An 11,017-nucleotide genomic window follows, 5' to 3' on the forward strand; every position below is an offset into this window, starting at 1 on the left:
TGCTATGTCAACATGCGTGGAAGGCCACCGCGTTTGCGAAATACAGCATCAAGTGATTTGAATGTAAACACTGCGGTTGAGTTGGATTATGTACCACTATTTCAGGATATTCGGAAATATTTAAAATATGCACAAGATAAGTGGTTTAGGGCTGTCGAGATTGTAATCCGATTTGTAAACGCAATCACGCCATGTTTTAAAAAAATATCAAATACATGTAAAATACATACTGAAGGGGGCGATATCTACATCAGTGTGCCCAAGCTTTGGAACCAAGGCACCTATTTTACTTTACAAAAAAATCGGAACAAAAAGTATAAATACTGAAATAATGATGATCTAGTCTCAATTTACTCACAAAATAACTGGCCTGTTTAATTAAACACAAAGCTAATATTGGCACTGGAAGCCATGCATTCTTCTGTTGTTTGAATGACAACAGGTGGACACACAGGGTTGTTGTACTTTCTCCCATCTATCCATCCATCCATCCATCCATTTTCCGTACCGCTTATCCTCACTAATGGAAGATGATTTCATCGTTCTGCCTATCACTATATATCAGTTGCGGAGCTAGATAAACAGTGATGTATTTAATTGAGAATAACAAATCATAATTTTCAGACAAATGAAGTAACAAACTTCCCATGGCACCCCTGATCTCTCACTCGGGTAAATTACTGATCTACATATTACATGTAATTGTAAGTATGTCTTCAATACTGTGTTAGCGTAGGCTAGTCATAGACTACGGCGCGTTCCGACTTACGTACAAATTTGAGGTTCGTTGGCGCTGTCAGAACGGATCTCCGTCGTAAACAGAGGACACCCCGTATTTCTGCCGTGGGGGAAAAAATCGTTTTCCACTCTCTTGTGTTTGTGTGCTGTCTTGCAGGAAATTCTCTAATGGCTCCAGTGGGTCGATGGCAAAAAGGCAAAGATCTGACGTGGTACGCTAGAGACAAAAGTGGGCGCACCCGGACCAAAGAGGAGGAGCTCGCCGCTGTCAAGGCTGCAGAACACGATGCATTGATGGCTGCCTTGTAAGTCTGCCACCAGTCTTATTGCTTAAGAAAATGTCTCAAAGTGTAAAGTATACTGATTGTCAATGTCAATATAGAGGACACAAGGTTATAAAGAGACAACCCACTGGACTGACCAAAGAGGTACTTAACTGTGTTTCACCTCAAAGCCATTAAGGCAAGCCATTTTGAAGAAATCAAATAAGCCAAATGGCTGACATTCTCACAGGACTTGGCAGATATTTGTAGGAGAGAAGACGACGACGGTGAAGAAAGGAATGTGGATCGACTCTCGGGATTGGGAAGCTCCAGGTTATTATATATATATATATATATATTTTGTCTTCTTAATATGACAATATTTTTAAGGCTGTTATGTAAATGGAGTAGAGTATTTTCAAAAAAGCTATTTAAACCACTACTCACTGAACGAGTTGTTCTGATGGTTTAGTAGTGCACTGCAAAATTACAACTCATCTCTAGCCACTTCCCAGTTCTATTTGTGCCCCATTAACAATGTTCCTCTTGATATTCAACCTCAACAAGCATCTTATCGCACACGAGCGCTGTGTTGTTCTTCCCTTAATTCTGATTGTGTGTTTATGTTTCCATTTGCAGCGCCGGCTCACGGAAAGTGGTTCTCTCCCAGAAGGAGAAGGAGGCTGTTAAAATGGGGCTGCCAGTTTTTACTGTAAATCAGCACACAAACACTGACGCGTATTTGTTATGTAGCGTGAAACCGCCAAAATTGAACACCGTCTGTTCCCTGAGATGGGTTGACTTCCACATTGTTCCCATAGGAAATCATTTGTCTTAAAGCCTTTAGAACTGTAGATGGGAGGTTTTAAGTCATTTTAACATTTCTAACTGTCATTCATGCACGAAGAGAAGTAAACCACGGTAATAAAACTACGGTAGAGTAAAGCAACTGACCCTGGCAGACAAATAACGTAGATGGTTTTGGAATTGGGATTAAATGTTATGCAGTTTTGACTTTTTAAGTGTAATTACATTATCATCTGCTTGGTCAAATGAATTGGTGTATGTAACTGGTATTTCATGAATTGTACTGAGCAGTAAGTCGTTTTCAGTTGTGTGGTCACGATCACGCTTTTCCTCTTTGCCATCACTGGCACCCTTAAGGGGGGGAAAAAAAAGCTCAACAATTGCGGACTCAATCTGCTCACTGAGCTCAAGTCTCACATCATGTCACACGTGATGATTTTCTTGGCGTTTTAAGGTTTGGTTCAACTTTTGGAAGGTTCGTTACATACATTGCTACCTCACATTTGGATGTTCATTCGGAAGGTTTTATTATCTAGAGCTTAATAGAGCATAAGAGAGAAAAAAGAAAACATTTAACTTAATGGTAATTTCAGCACCATAAGACTGCGAATCGTCCGGAAACCTCAACAGCAAAGTCGTCAGAGATTTCAGAAAAAGGGGAGCTAAAGCAACGGTAAGAAAGCATTCGTACTAAACTACATTAGATACGTCTGCGTAATCGAGAAACTCTGCTTGTTCTAAAAACAATGTTCTTTGCAGTATTATCGTCATTCATTTTTTTGCAGGGGTGTGCAACCGCAATAATAGACATTTGTTTCCAGTGTTGAGCGTTATCTTTGCCATTTTAATGCAGCTCTTATATCGGAACTCCTAATTTTGTGTCCATCAGTTTGGCTGGAAACAAATGTGTTTCGTAGTCCCAGTCAGGCTCTTCACTGCTTTTGTTTTTCCTTTTAACCGTTTTAGTGACGAGAGCAAGAAGAAAAAGAAAGAGAAGAAGAGCAAGAAGGAGAAAAAGAAGAGAAAGAAGAGGCAGAGAAGCGACTCGTCCTCTTCGGATTCGGAAGACCACAGAAAGAGGTTGGGTATATTTTATGACACCTTATTCTTTTTTGCAAGACTAGCCGTCAACTCATGTTCACAGGTTACCTCCACTCGTGTATGTCACCCCAAACATTTGGGATGAAGAGAAAAGCTACACTAGAGGGCGCTAAGACGTCACTCATTTCACCTTGCAAAGTGTGGAAATTTAAGTCTGAAGCGCTCCAAAAGAGCAAAAAGGGCTTTTACTTAACTGCAGAGGGGCCAGTCATGAATTGAAAATAACTTAAAATTTAGATTGGGCCTTTCACTTATAAATAAAACATATACATACATAAACAGGATGCCCTTGAAAAAAAAGCAAAGTTTATATACTTGATTTTATTCTTTTTTTTTTTAGAAAGTAGGCCTTTATCATTACAAACAAATGTATTTTTCACACACACACATATGGCCAATTCGTCCCTAATTTCTGTGATAATCTGACAAGTCATTTTGATAGTTTCTTCTTTAATGTTCCAATGTCGAGAGATGGTGAATTTGAAGTTTTCCTTAGCTTGTAAGCAATAATTACAACGAAATATATATTCAAATAAAAATAAAATCATGAAATATTTCACTCTGTAGTGAATCTATGTAATGAATTTCACTTTTTGGGTTGAATTACTGAAATAAATTGTCTTCTACTAATTCCTATTCATTTGTTTTAGCTGGTTCATTGAGATGCAACTGTACGTATAGTCAAAGTGCAGAAAGAGCAGGGGGACAAAAAGCGCTACTATTATCATTATACACATAATGCAGTGATCCAATAACTAAGACTGGAGCAAGCACAGCGGCATCACCACAAAATGTACTGTAGCAATTGCGTTTGGTTGGTTGGGTTTTCCTGCATTATGCGAAGCCGCAGTCCGATTATTTGCTGTCCGTTGCTCTTCAGGCCCCGAAAGGACCACCACCATCCTAATCCATCATACCACAGTCAGAGTGGAGCCAGACCCCATGACAGCCATTCAAGTGGGGGACCAAAGGCACAGCGGCAGCCCCCCCGCCCCCATCATCGACAGCAGCGCCACGACACGGACTCCTCCGACGGGGGGTCCCCCGTCCCCCGTAACCCTTCGGGCCACAAGACGGCCTCTGGCGGTGCCGCACAAAGCCGCAGGCGACGCCACGACACAGACTCGGACAGCTAATGTGCTTCCCCGCCGCCCGGCCCCACCCGCTCATAAAGACGCTCTTCAGAAGCTTGACCGCTCCTGAAGACTTCATTTACTTAATGGAGGCTTTTATTACCCCAATTACTATTTTTTTTTTTTTTTTTTTTTTTTTTATCCACAAACACAATGAATAAACCTCCAAAATAACATATGCTATTGGTTTTTAGTTTTTATTAACATCAGTCCTAGTTAAGTCTTATTACTTGATACCTCAGGCTACAATAGGAAAAGTAATAACAATATAACAGGAACTGTGACTTACTGCGTAAATGAAAGACTGTTGATTGATTGTCAGTTACGTTACATACACAAAGTCGCTTTACCAAGCAGGTGCTAACGTGAGTGGAAAAATGGCGAATGACTAGCCTGATCAAGAGCAGCGTAGCTCGCCAACATTATGTCAAGTCCCTTCAAAGGGTGAGTAGTTTCACAACTACTTTACTTTTATTAAAGTGTTTAGGATATCCTTGTACAATGTTGCCAAGCAGCTGCTAACCCGAATAACGTGTAGCCAAAAGCGTAACAACTAGTATGAAAATGACCAGAGAAGCTCGCGAACAATATCCATTGTGTCAGGTGTCTTCAAACAAATCAGAATGTTTTTGAATGTTTACATTCAGCAGGAATTTTGCTTATTGAATCTACTGTAAAACTGGATTGTTACCCATCAGAAAGTAACCTAAATAACCAGAAAAGCTCCCCAACAATTTCCACTAAATAGGATGTGGCCAAGAAGCATATCGTCTAAAATGACCAGAGGAGCTCAGCAAACAAAGTCCATTATGTCAGGTGTCTTCAAATTTGAAAACTCATTCGCTACCAGTCCTCCATGTTAAAATGGATATTGGAATTCAACAGCCATCAATGGCAGTGAATGCGTTTCGTATTTTTTTATTGTTTGGTCGTTTAGGTATCCTTATGTTCAAATGTCGCCTGTACAGTTTAATCATTTATGTAGGGTAGCAGTTGGAGTCTTAAACAGATGAATTCACTTCATTCCATTATTATATGGGAAAATCTGTTGTATAATCCCTTCAAGGTTCACACCTCTGACTGGTGCGCCGTCCTTGTAATAGGACGCTCCTAATAGAGCGTTGTGTTTGCATGTGCCCTGAATAAGGAGGGGGTTCCCCTGTGGGGGGTGTACATTTAAAAAAAAAAGAGCAAGGCATTCATGGGAGTGGTGGTGGGGGGGGGGGGGGGGGGCAGACAGGCCCTTTTTTTACACAGCTGAGTAGCGTTAGCGTGCCACACACAAGCCGAGCTGATGGAGCAGCAGGAGAGAGCGGCCCACACAAAGCCTCCCTATGAGCAGCCCTGGACTTGTCCTCCCCGCCCCTTTGCCACCACCTCCATTTTATAGGCTTGGCTGCATGAACCATAGCAGCCTAATCAACCTACAAGAATGCCCTTCTAGATTACCTCCCTGTGCAGTGTCACTTGCTGCTTCAGGCCAAACAGTAAGTGCTCTCCTATACCCACAGGCATCACATTGCTCTCCCCCCTGGGTCCCCGAATGAGGGCGGCTATGACAGCCACTTTTTTTTTTTCTTTAGCTGTTAGTCAATCCAGAAGAGACTGAAATATACATTGCATCCAGAAAGTATACATGGCGCTTGACTTTCTCCACGTTTTGTCAGGTTGTGATCACAAGGGTGTCAAACTTAGTTTAGTTACTGTGGAAAATGGATGTAAATTCTACACACAACACCCCTCAATGACAACATGAAAGCTGAATGTGGCAATGTAGGGAGATACTTGGTGAAAACCTGCTCCAGATCGCTCTTGACCTCAGAGTCGGGTGACTGTTCATCTTTTCACAGGACGACCCTAAGCACACAGCCAAGATATCAAAGGGGTGGCTTAAGGACAACTGTGAATGTCCTGAAGCGGTCCAGCCAGAGCTCAGGCTTGAATCTGATTGAACATCCCTGGAGGGATCTGAAATTGGCTGTGCACCATCTTTTCTCATCCAACCGATTGGACTTTGAAAGTTTCTGCAAATGGTCGAAACTGCCCAAAAAGTAAGAGTGGCGAGCTTGTGGCATGACATCTAAAAAGACTCAAGGCTGTAATTGCTGCAGAAAGAGCATCAACAAAGTGTTGCATAAATGTAATGAATTTACATAACTCCTAAAAACAAAAAAACTTTTTGAGTTGTCATGACATTTAAAAAAAAAAAAAAAAAGGTAAATCTGGAAGTGCCAAACTGTATGCGGGGATCCATTTCACACCACATACCATAATGTTCTGTAATAAGCACACACTTGTCTCTCACAAATATTTATATCCCCAATTTAAGCAAACGTTTTAGTATTTAAGAAAAAAAAACATCCATTCAGGGATTAATTGCATTCATGGTTAACTTTATAACATTGAAACTTTTATTGCATAGACAAGTACAGTATAAAGAAAAATCCATTTCAGATATATTTGAATCTATTCACTTTAATTACAGTGCTTATTAGCTCACAACACCCATAGATTAATTTAAACATTAGCTACAAATCACAAAAACACCCCCACCCCCAGATGTATTCAGAGCAGTGCAGTAACATTGAGGGAAGAAAAAGAAAAAAAAAGGCAACACATTACCTTGTAAAGGTATGTTATAGCTTCCTCTTTACACCAAACCTGACAATGTGCAAAGCAGGAAATGTAGAAGAAAGATTCTTTATTGCAATTTAAAATCTTCACTTCACTTTCCAAAAGGCATTCGGGACTGCCACGACATGTAATGTCACACAATGTATACAGTACAAGGCATGTGATAAGTTGTTGTGCATTGTTGGTTTTTAAGTTAGTGTATGCACTTTAAGGCAAATGTGGCCCTGAGACTGAATAGAAAAAGAAAATGCCTTTCCGACAAACAAAGCAGGTAGATCTTAGGGGATATGCTGCATTAAACATATTCCAGTGTTTACCAAATGAGAAACGGCTTTGGAGGTTGATAATTTGGCCATTTGAAACTCCCAGAAGTGCATCTTTTTTGCTAATTGGTCGTACGTTTGCTGGGAAAAGCCAATTCTACGTTTCCCTCATTTATTGGCCAACCAGAGAGTCAAACAAACACGCTAGAAAAAGTCAAGTAAAGCTGCCCCGTTACCAAAATCTATTACTCTTACATAAAATACAAACGTGTCAGCTTTAGCCGAACGGACCAATTGTCCAGTACGTCTGTGGTAACAACAGCTCAGTAAAGGCAGAATGTAAAAAAGGTACGAGGCGCCCGTTAGTTGTTTTTCAGCCTGTTGGACAGCCACTCCAGTCCCTCGTAGAGACCTTCCCCGCTGGTGGCGCAGGTAGCCTGGATGTACCATTGTCTGTCACGCAGGGAGTGAAGACCCAGCTTGTCTGTGATCTCAGCTGCCGTCATGGCGTTGGGAAGGTCCTGTCAACAACACGGTGCATTTTTTAAATTTATAATAAACTAATAAACTGTGATGCACCTTACATGGAGGTTAACCCTATTTATCATGCTAGGGCGTTTGTACGCATAAATCTTATACCTCACTCTGTTGAGGTTTTATTGCGTTTTAATGCGTGTGCACGTGGTGGAAACTCTGTAGTGCCATCGAATAAAATTCATTCATGCAAATGACTCACCTGTTTATTAGCAAAGACTAATAGCAGAGCGCCACGCAGTTCGTCCTCCGCCAACATCCTCATGAGCTCCTCGCGAGCCTCGTTGCATCGCTCTCGGTCGTTGCTGTCCACCACAAAGATGAGACCTGTGACAAACGCACGTCAAGATGGGGTCAGGCCACACAACACACACACACACCACAGCATAATCGCATCGGATAATCTTGTGAAGAGAGATTTTAAAATAAATGTAGTTGGATTTAACTTCAATACATTGATATGAATTAATATTAGGACTGTTTTAAAATATGTAGGTACAATTTTAACTTGTGTGCAATCATTTTTTTTAATTTGATACCATTAAGTACAGTACAGCCCATTTTCCCACAGTGTTAATTTTCACACAATGTCTGCACGTTGCAATGGTTTAAAATATTAAATACAGCTTGCAGGAATACAACTCCTGTTATGTTTTTGATGAGTGAGTCTGTGGACAAACACCAAAACACTAACTTGTTCTATGAACAATTATTCATGCAAAACGGCAACGAGGGTTAGCAAAACTGCAGGAAAGTCACCGGACTTGCAAACAGGAAATCTATACAAATCATATTTTTAATAACATGCATACCCTGTGCAGGGATTGGCCGGACGGTAATTGTCTCTTGCAGTTGGTTGTCTAAACGCGCATTCCAGTGCACTCGCGGCCATAGATAAAGTATAGATAGTTATTTTTTGTTTCGATAGCTCAATACACGTGGCCACCCGCGGCTGCTGGACTTAATCTCAAACTAGCTCTTACGTGACTGAACACGTTCTGATTGGTTCTCGTCAACTTCTCCTGCCTCTTCAAACAAAACTAGTTCTTATTGGATCACGTCTCTGGCAGGCATTTACATCTCATTTTTATTTGTAGACAAAAATGTCAACACATTCCATGATCGTCTTACTACCCGGAAATACATTTCGATTTAGTCATCGTCTCGTCTTCGTCAAAAAAAAAAAGGTTAGCTGACTGTGACGACCATTTTTCATCAAGAAAATTAACACCGGTGTGCACCACATTCGCGCCATGTTAATGGGATTCAGTGTGACGACTAAACACGTGCCTTGTGTGTTCTGGAAGTAATGGCGCCACAGCGGTCGAATCTTGTCCTGACCGCCAACGTCCCACACCGTGAAGCTGATGTTCTTGTACTCCACTGTCTCCACATTAAAACCTGCCAGGCAGAAAGTGCAGTCACGCAAATGTTTTTACCCTGAGCACACACAAACACACTGATGCGGATTACCTATTGTTGGAATGGTGGTGACAACCTCCCCGAGCTTGAGCTTGTACAAAATGGTGGTTTTGCCAGCGGCGTCCAGGCCCACCATCAGGATCCTCATTTCCTTCTTGCCAAAAAATTTGAACAGGCCCCCAAATATGTTCCCCATGGCTGCTACTGCTGAAGGGATTGCACGTTAGACAGCTATAGAGAAACAAAACACCCATTGTCAACAGGTGGATGACGCTCCTCGCCAATAACATGCACAGGTTGGGGCACGTGGTGTATGACATCGCAAAACAGGAAGCACCATTAAAAATAAGGAAAGGTAAAGACTACTTTAAATAATTTCAAATGTAGTAAAAACGGCGCAGAAGTGTAATTAGCACCGGTTTGTGTTGTAATGTAATGAGTTAAGTATCAAATTACACGTAGACAAGCGCAATGCAAAGCGATAAAGTAGACAGCTGTATAATCAAGTCGCCACGTAACAAGATAAAATCACGTCATAAATGAATGTATTTCGGCGGCACGCTTTCAGGGGGATTGGTTAAACGATTGCCCGAAAACTAACCGATGTTACGGATAAGTGAGCCAACCGGTTGTGTTAGCGCTTAGCAGCTTTAGCTCCTCGGCGCTCAGTCCTGCCACTTGTCGTCAACGCTACCCCTTGCTTATAACAAAACACGGCTCTTCGTACCACAAAGCAAAAGAAGTGCGATGCTGAATTAGTTTCTTGACTTGAGCACTTAACACGTAGCTTTTACCTTGTGGCGTCTTCAAGGCGTTTCCTTACTCCGGGAAATGGCGTCCATTTGACACGTCACAACTTCCGCCGTGGCTTCGCTTCCGTGTTCCTTCCTTTCCGCGGGAGATCGCCTCATGTGGCCAAAAGGAGAAATGCACGTACTGCCAAGTGTTTTTGTGAATGACCTCACGGGACACTTCATTAGGCACAGCTGCCTTTAAAAAGACAATAAAGCGCAGTATACATTTAACAATTGGTTTATTATTGTGGTTGCAGTTGTGTAGAGTGTAATATTTCTTCTGGTGCTAAATAAGAAGATGATAAAATAACACAAAGTTGTATGTTTTGAACATTAAAGTTGTGATTTTACGAGGATGAAGATGTTTTCCAGCAAAAAAAATCCTATATTAAAAAAAGTTTTATATAATCTTTATATATATATATATTATCAAGATAGAAAGTCGCATATTTTCGAGATTAAAATTACATATTTTCGAGATTAAAGTTGTATGCTGTCGTTTACCACCGACCGGTGAGTTGGACTCTAATATTAATATTATATATTATGAGAATGAAGTTGTAGTTTTTCAAGATAAAAAATCATGTATTTTAAAAGAAAAAAGAGAATTTAGTTGTATTTTTTCATATCAAAGTCGTATATTTAGAAAAAGAGTTGTATCTGTTTGTGCAGTTTTTAGATAGTAAGTAAAATTGTTTAGATTTTTTAGATTAAAGTCGTCCATTTTAAATCAAAAGTTACATTGTTGAGATGAAAAAAATAAAAATGTACATTTATTCAACCGAAGTCATATATTTTTAGATAAAAAAAGTTTACAGTATGCAACTTTATTCTCATAATAAACAGTAGAACAAAAATAAATAATGTCTCATTCCTCAGGGTAAAATCCGATCACTTTTGTTATATTATATTTAAATTAGCGAAAGTATTCGTAGCAGTATCTTTAAACCACAATAAAGCCACTTCCTTTTTAAACCGAGCAGGTCATTGGGGGAAAAAAAATAAATAAAAAATGCTCATTGTGAAGCCCGTTGAATTTTAACTAGGGTCAACTATGCCGGCTACCCCCAGCAGGGAGGCGGGAGGGATGTGGGGGGGCGGGGGGGGGGGGGGGGGGTGCAGCAGGAGGCCAGTGGAGTTTATAGCTGCTGATGGACCACACAGACAAGGGTCATAACACTGCCTCACTTCCCCGCTAAAAACCATAATTTGTGTTTTGTGCCGCCAAGCGCACCCGAGATCTCTTTCAGCATATTTGCACGCATTGTTGTCATTCAAGTGGGTGTTGCTTACCCAGAGATTTAAAACCAAAAAAAAGAACATTTTAA

General features: G+C 40.7%; 2 protein-coding genes across 6 annotated transcripts in view; one reads left to right on the forward strand and one right to left on the reverse strand.

Moving 5' to 3' along the window:
- Positions 1-4,169, forward strand: part of c14h1orf35 (chromosome 14 C1orf35 homolog) — a 4,547-nt gene extending 378 nt beyond the window's left edge. Inside the window, exons 2-8 of one of the 2 annotated variants that reach the window (XM_061796398.1) lie at positions 896-1,043; positions 1,121-1,166; positions 1,252-1,334; positions 1,641-1,713; positions 2,402-2,481; positions 2,775-2,888; positions 3,790-4,168. In XM_061796398.1, coding sequence (XP_061652382.1) covers positions 896-1,043; positions 1,121-1,166; positions 1,252-1,334; positions 1,641-1,713; positions 2,402-2,481; positions 2,775-2,888; positions 3,790-4,045 — 800 coding nt within the window. In that variant the 3' untranslated portion in view covers positions 4,046-4,168. Of the gene's footprint in view, positions 1-895; positions 1,044-1,120; positions 1,167-1,251; positions 1,335-1,640; positions 1,714-2,401; positions 2,482-2,774; positions 2,889-3,789 lie in introns of both variants that reach the window. The other variant, XM_061796399.1, reaches the window with a different exon arrangement.
- A 2,261-nt stretch (positions 4,170-6,430) lies between these two features.
- LOC133489121 (ADP-ribosylation factor 1-like) lies at positions 6,431-9,846 on the reverse strand. Of its 4 annotated transcripts, none has more exons than XM_061797887.1 (5): positions 9,690-9,846; positions 8,947-9,126; positions 8,764-8,874; positions 7,676-7,800; positions 6,431-7,460 (listed from the first exon to the last, which is right to left on the reverse strand). In XM_061797887.1, exons 2-5 carry the CDS (start codon positions 9,089-9,091, stop codon positions 7,302-7,304), a joined length of 540 nt encoding a protein of 179 aa, XP_061653871.1. In that variant the 5' UTR covers positions 9,092-9,126; positions 9,690-9,846; the 3' UTR covers positions 6,431-7,301. The 4 variants fall into 4 exon arrangements, with proteins under 4 accessions (XP_061653871.1, XP_061653873.1, XP_061653874.1 ...); XM_061797889.1 differs by having other exon boundaries at positions 8,947-9,102; positions 9,690-9,832; XM_061797890.1 differs by having other exon boundaries at positions 8,947-9,099; positions 9,690-9,826.
- Positions 9,847-11,017: the final 1,171 nt, after the last annotated feature.

This window comes from Phyllopteryx taeniolatus, chromosome 14 (genome assembly GCF_024500385.1).
Source record: "Phyllopteryx taeniolatus isolate TA_2022b chromosome 14, UOR_Ptae_1.2, whole genome shotgun sequence".
Taxonomy (NCBI): domain Eukaryota; kingdom Metazoa; phylum Chordata; class Actinopteri; order Syngnathiformes; family Syngnathidae; genus Phyllopteryx; species Phyllopteryx taeniolatus.

Coding starts and splice junctions, on each gene's coding strand:
- LOC133489121 (XM_061797887.1), bottom strand. CDS start 9,091: ATGGGGAACATATTTGGGGGCCTGTTCAAATTTTTTGGCAAGAAGGAA. Junction 8,875..8,946: donor CACCACCATTCCAACAATAG/GTAATCCGCATC, acceptor TCTGCCTGGCAG/GTTTTAATGTGGAGACAGTG. Junction 7,461..7,675: donor TAGTCTTTGCTAATAAACAG/GTGAGTCATTTG, acceptor TGTTGTTGACAG/GACCTTCCCAACGCCATGAC.